Below are 19,615 nucleotides of genomic sequence, written 5' to 3'. Positions count from 1 at the left end.
GACCTGTTGGACGCCTCCATGTCCTCACAGTCCCACTCTGTCCTCGTCGCATCACTGACACCCCCAGCTGACAGACGGCTGACCGAGAATCTGCTGCAGATGAAACGCGACACTCAGATCCGTCCTCAGCGGAGCAAATTTAATCACTACAATTAAAATTCAGAAAACACATGAATGTTATTAATGGCAAAACGTTTGTACATTTATTGATAAATAAAAAGTGAACAGACTTTTACCTCTCAGACTGCAGAGCCAGAGTATTTGCGCTCTAAGGATTCGGGTGGAGCTGTAATCAAAGCGATGAAATGAAACTCGTCTTTGGTGAGCTCTGCTGTTCCTCACTGAGGAGCGAACTGAAGATGAAACCAGAGAAACATGAAGCCGTCTGTCGGTGAGCAGAGACGCAGCTGCGACTTCAGGCTAATTAATCAGAGGAGGATCAGAGGGAAACTCCTCGCTCTGCTGGGACCGACTCATTTACGCCATTAAATATCAAACTTTTTAGGTGTTTATACTCAAATTGAGGTTAAACTTCCTCCTTAATTCAGACGTTGATGCTTAATGATCCGTCCACCTGCTGCACCGGGCTTTAAATGAGTGACCCTCGACCCCCAGGCCGTAAAAACATCTGAGCATCATGAAGATGAGCCGCGTGACCAACTGGGAGAAGTGACTTTCAGAGCCTCATTATTCATTTCTATTCATATATTTACATTCAAGGTCAGCCGTGCATTTGCCTGCATGAGCAGGTCTATGAAACTGATGATGGTCAGAAACCAACAGCAACCATTCAAGCTTTGATTTATGAATTTGATGAAAATCATCACAACTAATCCCAGGATTTATGCTGCTGATAAACTGCTGTGCTTTCTAAATCATGAATCCAACCCTTAAACATTCATCTGAGGAGGCGTCACAGCAGTCATCATGTTTCTCTCTCATTGTGCAGAGCAGGAAATCCCCAGACGTTCAGCAGAACCAGAAGATCCAGTAGAACTTTTCCATCCTGGAGCTGAGCAGAGAAACAGGCGGAGCTTTAATTCGGTGGAGCCTCGGCGCTGCGTCTCTGTCTGCTGACGTCACCGCCGGCGGCGCTCCCTGCGGAGAACAAGACTCCTGCATTAGGAGGCGAAGCTCTCTGATCCGAGATAACGGTTCTGGGCACTGCATCGTTAATGGACCACACATCTAATCTAATCCAGTCTGAGGCTGCAGCAGGTTTTAGGCATGGTTTAAAGAACAGATGGGTGGTGGAGATCTGAATTTTCCCCACTGCGTTCTGTAAGCCAGCAGATCTCACAGGTCAGCTGCAGGTCAACACCAGCCAGCCGACCTTTCAAAAAATTACAGTTTTACATCCAGCAGTTCTGAGCCTTTTGCGTTTCGCTCTGATCTGAGATCCAGCAGCTCAGGAAAATGTTTTCCTTGTTGCGGTTGAGAAGTTTTCATCCGGCCTGTTTGAGCTTCCAGAAATGGATGTTTGATGTGAAGGAGGGAGAAGCTGAAACATTTTCTGCTGCTGAAGTGAAAACGACATGTTTTCAGTTTAGCTCTGCTGGAACCTGCTGGAGGTGACGAAGTTGTAAAAGCTGCTTAGTGGTTTTTATCATCAGGTTTTAGTTTTGTTTCTAATCGTTTTATGTCTTCATTTCTCCATGAAGTCTCCTGGACGTCAGGATGACATCATGCGATCAGACGGCCTTTCGTTGATTCTGTCTGAGGATTTTCTGTTTAGTCGCCCTGAAAGGCGTCCAATCGCGCTGCGCCGCATCACGCCGCATCACGCCGCGCCGCATCACGCCGCGCCGCATCACGCCGCGCCGCATCACGCCGCGCCGCATCACGCCGCGCCGCATCACGCCACGCCGCATCACGCCGCGCCGCATCACGCCACGCCGCATCACGCCGCCCGCATCGCGCCGCATCACGCCGCATCACGCCGCGCCGCATCACGCCGCCCGCATCGCGCCGCGCCGCATCACGCCGCGCCGCATCACGCCGCATCACGCCGCGCCGCATCACGCCGCATCACGCCGCCCGCATCACGCCGCTCCGCATCACGCCGCATCACGCCGCATCACGCCGCGCCGCTCGCTGCGGCGCTCGTCTGCCACGCGCTCGTCGCCATGGAGACTCGGACAGCGGAGGTAACGCCGGTGTTCCCTGGCAGCGGGGAGGGAGACGAGCAGGTGTCGCCATGGCGATGGGGAGCAGGGGGATGCTCCGGCGAGCGGCTGTTACCATGGAGACGCATCTGGTGTGCAGCAGAGAGGATGGAGCGAAGCTGCGGCTCGTTGGGCTCAGAGAGGAAACAGGAAGCAGAGAGACGCTGAGGCTTGACAGGAAACCAGAACGAAACACAAAACATTAGAATACCATCTTTATTTAGCAGGTTGTTTTCTTTTTCAAATGTTTCTTTGCTCGAATAGAGTGGCTTTCACTCTAGACCAACAGACAGCAGGTGGCGCTGTTAATAAACATTAATAATAATAAGAGCCTGTAAGGTTTTAATCAGCAACAATATTGAACATAATCACCTTTTAGAGCCTTAATCTGTTTGATTACTGCTGTTGGTTTAAACAGTAAAACCAGTTTGTTTACTGCAACAATAAGATGGGATTGATTTATGACAGAGGACAAAACGATCAATACTGAGTGGAAAGCAGATAATCATGCGCTGCACTGGGAGGAAGGATCCTGGACATGAAGCGGCTCTGGTTGTTTCTGACCCGATACGTTCAGCTCTGGGTTTGGGACAAACTGGATGTTTCTCTGCAGGTAAATTCAGACAGCCTGTTAGTTTTCATGAGTAGTTAAAGGTTTTGCATTGTTTCAGCAGACAGCAAACAACCAGACCTCGTATTTAACCCTGTAGCTATAGATACTCTGTTAGCGCCTGTTAAAAACCCAAACTGTTCTGAGGACATCCTGTAGATGACAACCTAGTGATACCCCTAGGACATGGCATCCAAGACCCAGGGATACTCAATAGTTACACCATGAACTGTTTGTAGAAAGTGTGATAATGAGTTACAATCAATCAGATATTTTTGAGTGAAGCTGACTGTAAGCCACTTTGAAAATGGTCACCTTCTCCACATTACTCTGGAAAGAATAAACTTTCATTAAGAAGGATAAAGACATAAACAACACTAACAATGTTTCATCTCAAACACACACACTTCCCAAATACTCTCCACTCAACAAAACCCCGAAGACAACCTGCAACCAGTTTCAGGTTCATAATTTTCTGCAGCCAGTTGTCCTATAGCAGAGAAGCTTTGGGTGAAATTTATTTCTCTATTGCTAATTATAAGTTGTCCAGAATTGAAGCACATCTCTGCGTCCAGGAGCCCCACTCCTCCACGTTGACCTTTTAGTGCCTGAATGCCGCTGCTGCAGACTAAATGAGCTGCTGAATGTGACAAAGCAAACCCGTTTCCATCAGCCAGACGGAGGGACAAGGCGACAGACGTCGGAGTCGGTGAGGCGAGAGCAGTCCTCGTGTTAATGAACAGCTCTGCTGGACGCCTGACACTGATTGCTGACACCTCCTCCTGCCAAGCCAGTAATGGCTGCCTCGGCCTCCAGGGCCCTCAAGTGACAAATCCCAGCCTTTGGCAGGCCAGCCCATCGGAAACTCGCTCCGGACGAGAGCTTGGCGCTGAATTACGCAGCTGGGAACTGTTGAACGTACCAACTGTACGTACAGTCTCATCTAAATGTGTGATTATGGCACAAAAACAGCTGAAAAGCTGCATGACCTGAAGAGCCTGCAGCGGATGACTACATGGTTTATTCCTCTCTATATCTGCTAACACACCTTCTGTTTTGAGGTGACTCAACACTAAATGTACTTTAAATGCTTTGCCAAAGATAAAGTACTGGGTTTGGTGGATTGTTTTCTGAGCTTCTGCAGCAAAGACACAGTGGTTCTGACAACACAAGGTACCAATACATGCAACTTTACAGGATTCTGCTGCGTCATGCAGTGAGCCAGGTGGATTTATGGCAAGATGATGTGAGAACAAAATGAGAAAACCTTCATCAGGATGAACCTGTTTTGGTTCCTTGGGCCAAAGATTGAGGGTCATTTAGGGCTGTGGGGTCAGAAGGGCGATCATGCAGGAGGGACTCCGAGTTGCTTCGCCACAAAGAGGATCTGTTTGGGTTTTATCAGGCACCCAGTCAGGACGCCTCCTCAAACGTCTCCCTGATGAGGAGGAGACCCACAGGAAACGCCGGAGGAACTGCGTCTCCCTGCTGGCCTGGGAACGCTGGGATGGGTGTTTATTAGCTGTTAGCAGAATGAAAACACCTAAAACATGAGAAACTCATCCATCTATAGCGCTCTCTTCGCTCTCTTCATGCTCTCTTCTTTTTGTGTGAAAAACAGATTTTTGGCTGATTTTCCTTCCTGACCTCCTTCTTGTGTCATTAATGCTTGAGGTAGCTTGACATTTATTCTAATTTTCACTGTGCAGCTGGTCGGGGAGTTGCTCTCTCTCCCTGCAGGCAACAATAAGTTGCTGCTTAGAAACCGGGTCAACCCGTCTGATTTCGTCTCTTCTGTAAACACAGACAGTTGTGAAACAGCGAGATCCTTTCACCCAGTGACGTTTCATCATTACGCCTTTGGTTCGGTTAATAACTTCAGAGTTGGGCAGACGAACTCGGCTGATTGATGGATGAGCTGCGAGTTGGAGGAACGCGCTGCTGATGAGCGACGGACGTCCTTTAGGATGATTGATCAGGCTGATCGTCCTCAGGAACAGAGGTGAAACTCTGTTTCTGGAGTCTGCTGGTTAAATCTGCATCCATTTCTCTGAAGTAATAATTCAGAAACGGCAGTGACAGTCCTGCCCGTCTTTGAGACGGACTTTGAGACAACTCCACTTGTTAAACCACTAAATGCACGTTGGGGTCGGCCTGTGGGGTCCTGCAGAGGAAACAGTGTTGGTCATTTCAAACAGCTGATGGATCTGCAGGTTCTTCTAAAACTGCTTTGTGAAAGTAAACTGTTGGTGGCAGAGATTTAAAAACAGCCTTTTAATGTTCGAGCTGAAAGTCCAGATGTTTAGACAGAAAACATCTGGATATTTTTACAAAATACCGATGCTAAAGATGGATAGTTAGAGATAGAAAAAAGTAATTTGACACCAAAAGAATTTCAGGAAATTTCCAGAAAAATCAAGAACATTCTGAGTTTGAAAAGTCAAAAATGTGCAAGAAAACAACTCAAATTTTGAGATTAGTTTCAGAAATGTAGAAAAAAAAGACAAATTAGAAAAACATTGACAACCCAGTGTGATGCAGTGTGATGTTATTGGATCAGTTTTATTTCTACCTCAGCTTTATTGAGGTAGAAATCCTTCATTTCAGCTTGAAATGAAGGATTTGATGTGAATCATCCAACAGCAATCAGAAACATTGCGTTGATAATTCCACAGATATTGAATAATTCAGAGTGAAACAGATTTGATGCGATCTTTCATGAGAATCTCCTGGTTTGTGACTCGGCAGCATTTTTCTCATTGCTACACGTCGGTGACGCCAACAGCTGCTGAGCTGCATCGTTTCCTGACTGGCGGTTCGTCCAGCCGTTGAGTGAAACCGTCCTGCAGGGTCAGCGGGTCTCAGTGTGAATATTCCTCCTCCGCTGAGCTGTCGGAGGAACGGCGCTTTCTGCTGGCATCGCGTCAAAGAGCTCCAACCTCTGACCAAAACAGAGCAATGATTCATCAGCCACAAAACCCACAGAGAGGCCAACTGGCCACTAGGAGGCGTTTTCTCTGGAACAGGACAGCTTGAATCCAGGGAACACAATTAAAGGATAATCATTTTCTTTCATAAAATATCCACATCATCATAAATCTTTGCAGTCATAAAAGCAGTAAATGTAGAATTATGCAAAGGCTCTGGGCTTGTTGGGGTTTTAATTTAGTCAGTTTCACAGCAAATTTTGCTGATGAAGCAAAAGTTTGGTGTTTTTTTTCCTTCGGCTGTTTTTCCCAGCAGGTCAGAGTTGTTATAAAAACCTCCTCAGTGGCTCTGATAAAGGTCACGCTTTAACGTCTGTCTGCAGTCGTTACCGCGCCTCTGCTCTGCTTTGCATAAATCTGAGGGATTTATCCGTCAGAAATGCAGAGTGGGCTCTGGCTTTATTGAATCTCAGCCATAAATGTTTGTTAGGAATCCTCCAGGGACCATCTGGGCCGGGGAGCCCGTCAGAACCGGGCCTCGGCGCTAACACATGGAAAGTGAGTTATAGAGGACGAGCCGATGACCTGAAGCACAGAAAGCTTTGGGTAATTCTTGTGTTCGGTCCGGTACCTGAGAACTGAGTGACCATAAATAGACTAAATTAAAATGAGATGCTGTAATATTTTACATAATATAATTATTTTACATAATTTTAAATAATTATTATTTTTATCCATTTTAGTTTGGCTTATTTTAGCGTAACAGCTGAGTTTAAGTTTAGGTTTTTATATGATTTTTGTTTAGTTTATTATATGTTCATTTTGTTTTAGCCTAGTTTTTGCCCTATTTTACATCATCTCAGCTCATTTTATTTATTTCTTTGTTTTGTTCATCGTCATTTAGCTGGTTTTAACTTTTCTTATCTTCACCAATTTGATTGTGTAATTTGATTTATTTGTGTTTCTGACCCTTAAAAGTAAATTTAATAATTTTTTTAACCTTGTTTTTTTCTTTTTATGTATTTTTAAAGCTGTTAAACTCATAATAAGCAGATCATCATCATCAGTTGTGTCTCATGCTGCTGCAGGTTGCAGGCAGGTCTCTGCAGTGTTTACACTTCACTGGACTGAAAGAACAGAAAACCTGTAAATAGGAGAAATATTCAGATCGGACGTTTTAAGGGCCTCTGCATTATTTACTGTGGCTGCAGGTTTTGGTGACTGACGGGTCCAGAAATCTTGCTGAGCTTTGAGAAGAGGCAGAACTGAGACTTTTTGTCTTGCTGTCGTCTCAGAGACGGACAGGAAGCGTTTCCCTCTGGATGTCCGTCCCCTGGATGTCCGTCCTTCGTTCACACTAAAAGCTCGGTTACTTCTGTCCGAGTCTCGGGGTTCGGTCCAAACTCCGTGTTTCTCCTTTGGTGTCCCGGTGGCTGTTTCTCTGCAGGACGGCCCTGACTGCCAGTCACGGCTCAGATGGGATCCTGCGCTCCGTTTATTTGTTGATCATTTTAATATTTTGGATCTGGATCAGTTCAGGGTGAATGTTCCTCTTATCGTTCACTGACTGTTTGGGAAATTGCTCCCTCTGGTTTTAGACGCTGTGAAGCTGGATGGTTTTTTGCTCTTATTTAATTTTGGACAGCTGTTAAGATGCGGAACCATGGAAACATTGTATAGTTTAATAGCTGAACTAAGACCCCCGAATCCTGAAAAGGAGCTTTATGGATGCATCACCATCTGCACATGTTTAACTTCCCTTTGGGATAAATTAGTATTTTTTTTATTAATTTGGTAAAATATTTGACATTAATTTTGTGATTTCAGCCGAACCATAAAACTGTTTTAGGTTCCATCATTAAAGCTTTGCTGGTTTTTCACTGCATGTTTTTATTCATTTTGTTGTTTTTGCTGCGTGTTGCTGCCTGTTATTGAACCATTTAAATGAATGTAGTTCAGGCTGGTATTTGCTGGTTAAACTGGTAACCCTGCAGCTGGTTAACTGGTAACTCTGGTCGTCATCGTCTCACTGACGGATGTTTGGTTCCTTTAACTGATCGTCCTGCTCGGTTTTCATCTCAGTTTGAAGAACCGGTCGGTTTTATTTATTGGTGTTTTTACAGCGGACAGCAGGAGGCAGCAGTGTGCAGAATCTGCACCTCCTGGTTCCCTTTCATGGTGTTTAGTTTAAAAAACAAAACTAGTTGTACTGTAGTCTTATTCTAGGAGGAAACGGTGCCCTCTAGTGGCAGAAGCAGCAAACTCGCTGCCTGTCTGAATACTTCTTGCTGTTTTTATGCTGATTTATCCTCCAGATAATTTGTAACTCATCAGTTTAGTTCTGATCTGCTGTTTTTTTGGTTTCTCTGCAGGTTTCTAATCGTTCTGGGATGTTTGATTCTGGCCATACTGACCACATTCAGGGAACACGAGAAGGATTCTGCACACTGGCTGGTCATACTGGTGAGAACGACTCCACAGAAAACACACACACACACACACACACACACACACACACACACGCACGCAGAATGAGTGAGCCTGTTTCCTCTGCAGGAAACGTTTGCCATCTTCATATTCGGAGCAGAGTTTGCACTGAGGATCTGGGCGGCTGGTTGCTGCTGTCGCTACAAAGGATGGAGGGGGAGGCTGAAGTTCGCCCGCAAACCGCTGTGCATTCTGGGTAAGCAGGGGGAATCATAAATATGTTAATTTTTAAAGATAAAATTAAAAGGCTCAGGAAGTCATTCATAAAGCTCCAAGAAACACAATGATGATTATAAAATGGCTGAAAGCAGCCAGAGTGAATCAGGCTGACAGGAGTTTTGTCAGCAGCTTTTCAGAATAAATTTCCAGTAATTGGCCAGAAATGCTCCCCTGGAAGAGGCTGCCCTTCACTTTCTGTGACTGTCAGGAAGCCTGGAGCTGCTGGAGGCATCAAACATCCTCAGTTTGTCCAGAGCTGCTTCAGCCACTGAAGAGCCGAAACGCCTGATGAGTCTGGCAGCTCTGAGCAGAAACCAGGAGACGATAACGACCAGAACTTCCTCTGGGTTTGATCGATTATTAACGATCAAATTGCACAGAAAAAAACAGTTTAAATTAAATTGAATCATTTTTCCTTCAGTTTAACAGGAGCATTAAACTCTCAAAAATCAAGATGGAACCGTCGACCTCAGAGCTGAACCTTCGGAGACACATAAAGACAATCACAAAGTCGGTCTTCTGTCTCCTGAAGAACATTTTAAGAACTAATGTCTTAAATACTTTATTGCCTCTGAAATTCACCAGAAAGTTTAAGAAAGCAAAACTAAAAGCCAGCATAAACACAAAGAGTCCAGAGTTTCATCTGGATCAACTTCCAGGTAAATGATGATTTTCTCTGAATCGTAACGACATTCAGAGAGCAGCTGAATCCCATTTTATCAATCCATCATCATTTAAACTTAATCGTTTCAACACTTCTGCCATCTGTGTTTAGGATTATTTGAGACTTAAATTAGAGCCTCTGCAGACTCCAGCGGCTCTTTTCTCAAGGTGAGCTGTGAATAGAAGAGCATCTGAATTAATCAAACTAAATCAGTTTTTAGTCAAGTCCTGGCAGAGATTAACATCTCTTGAAAAATTGTCTCTTTGACCAACAAACTGGTGTTGGGGTCAAACTCATTACCTCGTCAGAGAAACTCTGGTCCTTGTGCTCCAGACATCTTCGTGCTGATCGCCTCGGTGCCGGTGGTGGCGGTGCGGAACCAGGGCAACGTGTTGGCCACGTCGCTGCGCAGCCTGCGCTTCCTGCAGATCCTGCGCATGCTGCGCATGGACCGGAGAGGCGGCACGTGGAAACTCCTGGGCTCTGCCATCTACGCTCACAGTAAGGTACGACTGGAGAGACTCAGAGGGAAAGCAATGACAGAAAACACAGAAAGGAGCTTCCAGGAATCACAAAAAGACTCAATTTAAACTCTTTTGACCATTATTGGTTTGGTGAGATCCATCTCATCCACTAAAACGGTGAATAAAAAGTCCTAAAGTGATGTAACAGCATCATGTTTTCAGAGTTAATCCCTGTTATCCAGTTATTGATCTGCATGCTAATCTGTGCTGACTGCCTCTGTGCATCATTTATGGATCTTTAAGACATAACCTGTCGCACAGAGACGGTTTAATCACTTCTCTCAGGTTAAAGCAGTCAGGAGGAAGGAGAGCGTGTCCGTCTCGGTGCGTCTGCGCAGACCGGCCTGATGGTCTGTGTTTCTGCAGGAGCTGATCACGGCCTGGTACATCGGCTTCCTGTCTCTGATCCTGGCCTCCTTCCTGGTCTACCTGGTGGAGAAAGACGACGGCTCGGTCAACGTGTCCGACCAGGAGAACCCGACGGCGCAGACCCAGCAGCAGGACTTCGATACGTACGCCGACGCGCTGTGGTGGGGGCTGGTGCGTTCGCTGCGGCTGAAATAACTGTTGGTTTTTGATTTCACTGGAGAAATCTGGATACTCCAGTGAACATGTAAATGAGAACAGCTTTGGTGATGATATTGGTGAAATAAAGTATCTGATATGTTTCTCTCCGCAGTAGAAATAATGTGGAAGTTCTGCTGTAATGAAGGCTTCGGGTTTAGAAAGCTTTGATTTTCTCCTCATTAAATCCGCCGTCCTTCCAGCCAGACGTTTTCCTGTCGGCTGTGGATCTTTTCAGGTTTCTGATTTCATGTCTCTTCTGCAGATCACGCTGACCACCATCGGTTACGGAGACAAAACCCCGAAGACCTGGGCAGGGAGGCTGTTAGCCGGCACGTTCGCGCTGATCGGAGTTTCCTTTTTCGCTTTGCCTGCTGTGAGTGTAGAGCTACGATCATTAGCATGGCTGCAGATAATGAAGGTTAAATTAACAAAAGGTGAATATAAAAGGACTTTCTCCGGTGGTTTTTACAGGAAACTACATCAACAATTAAAAGAAGGTCAATGAATCAGATCCTCAGCGTTGTTGCCTGAACTAATCCAATGCAAAGTTAAACATATTTTAAAGGAGTTTGGCCACATGAGATCATTTTATTGTTTTTATGAATGTTTTCATGGAGCAGCAGCCTGAACTGTCGCTCTGGTTCTGGCTGCAGGGGATTCTGGGTTCTGGTTTGGCTCTGAAGGTCCAGGAGCAGCACAGACAGAAACACTTTGAGAAGCGCCGCCACCCGGCAGCCGGACTCATCCAGGTCAGAGATGAGACGCAGAACGTGTGCTGTCTGGTTCCTGTGTAACTCAGAATCCTGAAGCTGTTGTGTGTTGCATCCAGTCGGCCTGGCGGTATTACTCCACCAATCCCATCAGGGAAGATCTTATTGCCACGTGGAGATTTTATGAAACCATCATCTCTCTTCCCTGCTTCAGGTACGAAGCTCCATCTGTTCTCCACTGAGCCTTAAAGCTGCAGGTTGCAACTTTTTAAAAATATGTTTTTTATTAAAATATGTTCATGCTGCGTGTTTCAGATGCTGCACTAATTATTTAGATGTTCCCTAAAGTTCCAGAGACTTTGAGGTTTTTCACAGTTTGAGTAATCCTCCAGGTTTTGTTTATTCTGTGACTTTCTCTCTCTGTCTGGTAGGAAGGACACCTTGGAGGCCATGGTGAGGTAGGTCGCTGAGCTCCCTGCAGAGACGCTGTGCCTACAGTAAGGACTTTAATTAGGCCACCAGCTGCAGAGAGAAAATAATGAACATTTCCTAAAATATCCCACCCAGCCTGTCTTCAAATAGCTTCGTAAATTAATCCATGACTCGGATAAATGACTCTGGGAAGAAGTTGATATTGAACGGCCACTCATTCTGTCGCTCTGACTTTAACATTAAGCTGAGGATTTTTGAGAACTTATTAGTGAGTCTATTAGTCCTGACTGAACGATGAGTTCAGTAAGTGAAGGCAGGAATGAGGAGGATTGTTTCCCTTTATCAGTGATGAGTTCCTTCAGCCCATAAAATGTCAAAATTACACTGAAAATATTTGAAAATAAAAAATGCTTTTAATCTCTTCTGTGTCTGACATGTTCAGCTTTACTGTTGAAACTTATTTTATTCTCGTTCTGAACTCGTCTGAGTTGCTACTGAGTGATTGGGTGGTTTCTGATGAATACCTGATAAATTGATCGGTGATTTTTGGTGTTAAAGTCTTTCTGAGTCCATCTCCTTCCTCAGCTGTCATCGTTTATTCTCCCAGCTCCTCGTTAGTTTTTCATTTTCTGTCACACTGCTGGGAAAAACCTGCATGAATTTTCAGAACACAGAAACTAAAAACATGCGATCCTGAACAAAGACCCGGAGACGGATCTGGGTCGGACTTTATCTGTGGCTTTGAGGAAGAGGTGGACTTCATCCAGAAACTGCAGCAGCGCTGGGACTTTGGGCTCTTTGTGATTTCTTGCTTTTCTCCTCAGTTTGGTGTCTAATCTGGGATCTTTTCCCTGCAATGTGAACAGAAAATGATCCTCCATCTGAGAGCAGGATGAGCGTTTTGCTGCTTGCTGCCAGCAGATCCTTTCAGATCTTGTCCATCCCGGTTTATTGTGGTTTCTTTTATCTCTATGAAGTTTAATCTTGTTGGAAATAAGCACCAAACTTTGGGTCTTGGAGTATCTGAGCTTGTTTTTTCCTGCTGTTGTGTCACCTCGTTTAGAGAGATCTGGGGATAATCACATCCCATTTTCTGCTCTTTATTCGCCGAGGAGCGTTCAGAAAGAAGACTCCCCCTTCCTTTAAAGCGTTCCCTTTCTGCAGCCTCTCAGCGCTGTAATCTGCCGTCCCTTTCTGCCCTGAGGCCACATAGAGGCTCATATTGTGTCTGCTGTGGGAGCAAAGTCGCTGGGAGCGCTCCACGTTTTAGAGGCCTCGTTTGGGCCACTGGCGGCTCCAGTTACTGCTCCACCTCCCCGCCTCTTCGAAGGGACACAGGAGTCTTATTTTACCCAGAAAGCTGCGTCTTTGTGCTGCCAAATATTGTCACAGGACCAATCTCCTTGGGTTCTTCGCCGCTCCCCTCAGCCTGATGCGCAGCTCATGCAGAACCAGCAGGTGTAAAATAAAAGATGTTTCAGTTTGAAGCAGGAATCCTAACATGCAGGTTGTGGTCAACACCTTTTTCTCCTTGTTCATTATTGTCAGCATAACACAATGAAAATACTGAAGATTTGATGTCCTGTTCCTTTCCTCTCCACCTCAGTCAGAAAGTGAGTTTGCTGGAACGTGTTCGTAATTCCAACGCCAGGCCGTCGTTGGGGATGGTCAGGAAGCCCGCGGTGAACGCCGAGTCCATCGAGGAGAGCCCCTCCAAGGAGCCCAAACCCGCCGGCTTCAGTAACCGCGAACGCTTCCGGACCGCATTCCGGATGAAGGCCTACACGCTGCGCCAGAGCTCTGAAGGTCAGAGTGCCAACCGCAGGAGAACGTCTCTGACAGCGGTCAGTTTACTTTGTGCTGTTTGTCTTCCAGATACTGGAGGCCTTGCAGACCCAGTCTTAGAGGACCGGGGCTTCCCGCCAGAGATCCTCCTGGAGGAGATGATCCCGACTCTGAAACTGGTCATCAGGGCAGCAGGTCCGGAGTAATCACTCTCACTTTCCAGCAGTCCTGAACTTTGAGCTTCGATCTGTTAAAACAATCCTCCAAAGTCCAGAGAGAAAACCTGAAAAGGTCTTTGCCGTGTTTCCACTACCCATAAACTACCCACTATCGTATGATAGTTTATGGATCGTATGATAGTTTATATCCTGTAGAGAATGTTTTCACCACCAGTTGGACTTTAACTGGGCGGTTTGGGTTAAACCCAAACACCTAACGCTTCGTCCTACTACAGCAATAACAAACAGGAAGAAAACCGTTTCCTGGCCCGATCAAAGGACTGTATTGTAGCTCTGCTCATTTTCCCGTAGACCTACAACTGAAGGGTCTCCAGGAATGGAGTGGTACGGACGGTTGCATGGGCCGCTTACAGACAAACTTGCATACCACGCCGCTCTGACCCATGCCAAACCGTTCAGCAGAAACAATATTAGAGAGCCTGTAGAGCAGTGACCAGAGCCACTTCAGAAGATAACAGGAAGGTCTGACAGTTTGGAAGGGAATTACAGAGTCATCCGTCCATCCCATCTCTGGTGCTAATCTCTAACGGTCATTGGTGAGACGGGAGTGACAGCCTGGACAGGTCACCAGTCCATTACAGGTCACGATCCTGGACTCACCCTGAAGACAATTTAGACCCACCAGTTAGTCACTATCACTATAGGAAACCATTCATGCACAGGGAGAACATGTGCATTTCATGGAGAAAGACCCAAAGCTGGATCATGAAACCAGAGTCTGTAGAAAACACCAACAGTTTTAACCTGATCAAATGAGATTATGGTCATGACCTGCACTGCCTGCATGTCAGAGGTTTCCTTCTGCCTGAGTTTCTCATCACAAAGACAAGGAGCCCAGAATCAGTGAACTCTAAAAACCATGATGTTTATCTTACTGTGCTGGAATAAAAGTTTGTTTTAGGTCAACATTTTGCATAGATAGCCGTCTATTCTGTCCTACCTTGGCACGTTGCAATAATCGGACAGTATTATATCAGTTCCACTGTATCACCAGTTAAGATCTTTATTTTTATCATAAGATAAACAAAGTAGCAATGTAATAGGTCTGCAGGTCTGAGCATGTGTGCTCAGTGTGACTTTTCTTTCAGCAATGCAAAGCTGGATGTGTCAGTGATGTAAACCAGAGCTCACACGTTAGCAGTCTCCTCTATAGGCCACACAGCTGGCATAATGCAGGAATCCAACCTATGAGATGAGTGATTAACCCTGTGAAAGCACTTCTTCCTCCACCCCATTATGCTGGGCCTGAATGACTCCCTGAAAGGGGAACTCAGACACCAAGGGTTTTGGTTTCAGGACCCCCAAGACTTTCTGCCAAACAGCGGAGCTCCTGCAGCAGCCGAGGACTCTGGGAAGAGCTGAAGATAACAGCTCAGTGGGTGGCAACAGGTCTCAAAGACCCGATGGATGATGGGACTGAACTCAAGTAGGGAAAGTGTGAACACCAAAGGAGCCGGTGTACGATTTGCCTGTAATGAGCCGGTAGAAACAGGAGTTGCTGTCAGGTGACTGATCAGTAAATGGCATTTTGTTGGCTGGACTTGGATGTAAGCCAGTGGTTTCAGTCCCAGTCCTCAGAGACCCTGCATGTTTTAGGTGTGGCCTTTCTTCATCCAGTCATTTGAATCAGGAGTTCCTGAACAGAGACTCAGATATGCAGGGCAGTGGCCCCTGAGGACCGGAAGCACCAGCTTAAACCAAACTAGAAGAATGCGTGCACCAAGAGTGGCCGAGAGTTCAGTTTGTCTGAACTCTGATCGCTTTACCAGGCAGTCCTTCAGATGAACATTATCCACCTGATGGCTCCGAGTTCAGACTGAAAGGATAGTGCCACCAGTACAAGAACAGGACTGAGCAGATCCAGACTGCTTGTTTTATTACTGTTCCCTCCGGTCCAGTCAAAGTCAACATGTTTAATTTGCTGCTCTGTCTGCATTACAACTGCGGTGGTGAGACATGGATCTTGACCGAAGAACAAGACATAAAGTATCTGGGATGACCTCTCTCTGTACAGCAAAAAGCTGAGATCCAGAAGTTTGGGAGTTTTTAGTCGTTTGGTGTTTGAGGCATCCGATGCCTCTGACATCTTGTCCTGGTGGCTTTGGGGCATTTCCTCCTTTGCAACCAACTCCAGGGCAGATATTGAACTTTCATCCTATATCTGAACAATGACCAGCATTCAAGGACATCAAAGTTAGGTTTGTGAATTGCCCTCAGTGTTTGCTTTACCCTGTGATGGATCACTGCCCTGTCCAGGGTCCACAACCCTTTGGCCCAATGACTGTTGAAGATAGAAACCCGTCCCCACAATGGGCGGATGTCCTGAGGTTTTGCATGATTCTTGGGTAGTTGTAGAAATCTCCGTCTGTTTTAGTTGGTGTAACTAGTTGGGTAAACTCCAGGAAAGCTTCAACAGATGCAGATATGTTGATCTTTGCTTCGCAGGATCATGCAATTTCTCTTGAACAAGAAGAGGTTTAAGGAAACTCTGAGGCCTTACGATGTCAAAGATGTGATTGAGCAGTACTCAGCTGGACATCTAGACATGCTCTGCAGAATTAAATACCTCCAGACCAGGTGAGCAGACACAACGCAGAGGGGTAAATCTGGCCTCATATGTGCCGTGCTCAACCTGTTTCTTCTCTAAAGGATCGACATGATTCTTGCCCCTGGACCCCCCCTCACCCCAAAAAGCAAGAAGCCCCAGAAAACACCCTTTAACTACCCATCCAGCCAGTCACCCAGGTACTGCCACACCATCGCTAACGTTCTAGCATGTCATGGCGGCACCATCTTAATGGACTTGTTTCTGTTTGTTTCAGGCATGAGTCTTACTTAGCCAAAGCCACGTCCATGCCAGACACTGAAGACCAAAGCATGATGGGTAGATTTGTCAGGGTGGAGAGGCAGGTGAGAGAATATAACAGTCTGGATATAGCTTCCCATCTGTGGACTCTGCTGTGTTTGTGTTGCTTTTCTATTATTTTGTTGTGTTTTTATTGGTTGATCAACTAAATTCATTCGTAGTTGAAGGTTATGAAAACCTTTAAATCCATGAATTTCTTCTCTTTAATGAGGAATAAAACGTATTTCTGTTCAGAAGGAAGCGGCCGGCCATGTCCTTCCTGGTTCTGAGCTTTGGTGTTGGCGGGTCGGTTTCCTGAGCTCATGGATGGATGTGTCTCTGTCTCAGGTGGAGGACATGGAGAAGAAGCTGGACTTCCTGGTGGACATGCACATCCAGCACACCGAGCACCTGCAGGTGGACTCGGCCGGCGACGCTCGGATGACCCTGGAGGCCTGCGACCAGACGGCGAACGGTGAGATCCGCCGGGTTTTCCTCAACTACTCCGAGGTGTTCCCTCAGATGTCATACCAGGTGCCTGTCAGCAAAGCGAATTCGACCTGCAGCAGAGGGCGAGGCGGCAGGCAGGGGGTCGGGTTGGCAGGCGGCGCGGCGCCGGCCGCCATCCCCACGTACACAGAGCGGCCGACCGTGTTGCCCATCAGCTCCCTGCAGGACTTGTCGGCGGGGCGGGGCAGGACCACAGGGGCCCTGGGGGGCGACTCGCCGCTCTCGCTCCTGTCTGTGAACCACGAGGGCTGGAGCGCTCGCCCAGCGGGTTCAGCATCTCCGGGGAGCGGGAGGGCGAGGCGGGGTTGGACCTGTCGATGGGGGCGGCGGTGGCGGCCGGGGAGGCCAGCTGGACGAGAACCAGGCCGAGCTACTTGGCCGAGGGCGAGACGGACACGGACACAGACCCCTTCACGCCCAGCGGCGGCGCCCTGCCCCTCTCCTCCACCGGCGAGGGGTTCGGGGACGCAGAGTGGAACACGCCGCCCTGAAACACGACGCCACCTCGACTCAGACCTTAAATCCAACCCATGCCTCTAAAACCCAGAACGCTGGGTCAAAGCCACAGCTTTGGGACGAAGGTGGGTCTGATCCCCTCGTTGTTCTGAACGACCGGCTGTCGACCTGCAGAGGCCGCCGCCGCCCAGGCGGCGAGTCCGCACCTACGGCAAAACAAAAAAAAAGGGAAAGCAGAACGTTTGTAAAGAAAAAACTCTGTACAGCGCACTCTTCACAAAAATTTAGCGAAAAAAGAAGTAATACATAATATACACCCAAAAGCTTTACTGCTGCAAAGCCAACCGCACTGCATGTGACGCATGCGACGTTTAGTGTAGACACTGCAAATTTCAGGATATATCAGGAAAAAGAACAGAGATTGAATGGAAACTTATACCTGCTATGCCATTTTGTAACACTTATTTTTATATGAAGAGATCCTTGTTTCTGCATGGTTTGCATGATGCTGCACCATTCCTGAGGCGACCACTAGAGGGCGACACTGGAACCAAAAGTCTCCTGTCTGTCTCGTTGTTTGTCCAACTTTCTTACATTTATGTTGTTTTGTTTTTGCTGGACGTCAGCTCAGATTTACAAACTTACAGTCAGAAAATATTTGAAACACTAAATTTCTGCTGTTTGCTGGCACATGGATTCAGGGATATGAACCGTCTCTCATTTCATTCAACACGTTCATCATAATGTTGGCCAATATGCACAATATAAAGACATATAAACAAACTGCTAGGTATTTTACCCTTTGCTTTTCCCATGTTTAGCCAGATTTAGTGAAGAATTCTGGAAAAAAAATATTCCATAATGTTATTGAACTATTTTGTAAAGTTGCAGTAAATGTGAAGGTTCAGCCTTTAGAGGTTTATATGTTTTCACAGGTGATAAATTCAGCTTCATGGATGACATTAAATATTTTAATTGAGTTAATTACAGGCTCTGAAATTAATAAATTGTTTAATTTAAACCTGTATATTGACAGAATAAGCAACAAATTCTCTTGAAAACCCATTTTTTGCTAAATTATGAAATAAGTAGAAATGGGCTCAACAACTAAGATATTTATAGTTTTTAATCAGTTATTTAGTTTATTAAACCATCAGATTTGAGCAAAATGTATTTCTGTCCAGGAAGTCCTAGACTGTGGATGCTAACATTAGCATTAGCTGCTGCATGTTTAGCATAGACATGCTATTTTAGGCTAGCATAGCCTCCCTGACAGGCTAACTCCTTTTAGCACAACTTGAACACAACAACAGTCTTTTCCAACATCCAATCAGGTCATTTATACAGAAGTTGAACCCAGAAGGCCGCGGGAAGCGGCTTCGTTGTCCATCGCTGCTGTTAGCGGATGTAGCATGTGCGTCAGACTCACAGGTCAGACCAGGAACATGCAAACACTTTTCACAGCGCAGAACAAAGCAGAAAGGGTTAGGGTTATGAACTTATAAACATGTAGAGAAAAACCAGGAACATCTGAGGCTGTAAAGACTAAAGAATCCTGTCAATGGAAACTTTGGGAAGTAAAAGAAAACATTTAAACATCTTTATAAAAGCTGTTTTAACCTTTCCTAAAATGACCCCAAACAGAGAAATAGAATTAATTCAAATTTATTTTGGATTGTCTGAATAATTTATTGTCTCAGTTTCTGATTTATAGGAAGTGTTGCTCCATAAACCTATTTCTGAAACGTAAACAGCTTTAAAAAGTTAAATCTGAAGGTTTTTAAAAGTTTTCTAATGTTGCCGTTCTGAACTCTGAGGTTTTTTCTTGCTAAAGACAAAAATTTTAGTGGGATTTTATGATGAAGCAACACAAAGTGAAGAGGAAGGAAAGCAATGCTTTGCTTTCAAATTTCTATAATAAATAAGTCAATAAATTGTAAAAAGTGGAATGAATCCTGTAATATCAGCCTAAAGTGGAACAATAAAGTTGTAATTTCACTGCGATTAGCTGGTGCATGTTTTAAAATTTTATTCTCTTGACTATTTTTGCTATCAATGAAAATAATCCACTTATTAATAAAGTATTTAAATCTGCTGCTTCATCTTTTTTATATATTTTGAAAAGTTAAACAGTTAAACTTATTATATGATACATAAATGGATATTTGCATTGTTATGGAGCTGTTTGAATTGCTTTGAAATGGTTCAAAATCATCTAAATATACTGGGCCTTAATAAATATAGTGTAGGAAATGTTATTCATCCTACTTTGCAATAAGACATTTATATATACTTAAAGTTTCTTATTTGTAATTAAATCTTATTCTATTTGTAATTTTGAAATCTGGATGTTCTGAACAACCTGGAAACATTTTTAGGCCTGAACTGCTTTTACTACTTTACCTGTAGAATCACAGATTGTGATGCAAAACCTGATCAAACTTGAGTTATCACTTCTTATCGCATGTTGAAGCA

The 19,615-nt window shown here is 45.4% G+C and overlaps 1 protein-coding gene across 1 annotated transcript in view; it reads left to right on the top strand.

Moving 5' to 3' along the window:
- The window catches only part of kcnq3 (potassium voltage-gated channel, KQT-like subfamily, member 3), a 45,714-nt gene extending 28,367 nt beyond the window's left edge, over positions 1-17,347 (top strand). The window contains 15 exon segments of the mRNA XM_055021839.1: positions 8,075-8,165; positions 8,259-8,385; positions 9,406-9,578; positions 9,963-10,136; positions 10,426-10,536; positions 10,817-10,912; positions 10,993-11,087; positions 11,305-11,331; positions 12,912-13,111; positions 13,181-13,292; positions 15,775-15,906; positions 15,979-16,074; positions 16,152-16,239; positions 16,523-16,928; positions 16,931-17,347. Of these exon segments, the coding sequence (XP_054877814.1) occupies positions 8,075-8,165; positions 8,259-8,385; positions 9,406-9,578; positions 9,963-10,136; positions 10,426-10,536; positions 10,817-10,912; positions 10,993-11,087; positions 11,305-11,331; positions 12,912-13,111; positions 13,181-13,292; positions 15,775-15,906; positions 15,979-16,074; positions 16,152-16,239; positions 16,523-16,928; positions 16,931-17,175 (2,173 nt within the window). The 3' untranslated portion in view covers positions 17,176-17,347.
- The last annotated feature ends 2,268 nt before the right edge of the window (positions 17,348-19,615 follow it).

The sequence above is a fragment of the Poeciliopsis prolifica genome, unplaced genomic scaffold, assembly GCF_027474105.1.
Source record: "Poeciliopsis prolifica strain line A6 unplaced genomic scaffold, Auburn_PproV2 SCAFFOLD079, whole genome shotgun sequence".
Taxonomy (NCBI): domain Eukaryota; kingdom Metazoa; phylum Chordata; class Actinopteri; order Cyprinodontiformes; family Poeciliidae; genus Poeciliopsis; species Poeciliopsis prolifica.
The sequence above is the reverse complement of the archived record's forward strand: the minus strand, read 5'-3'. Positions and strand labels throughout refer to the sequence as shown.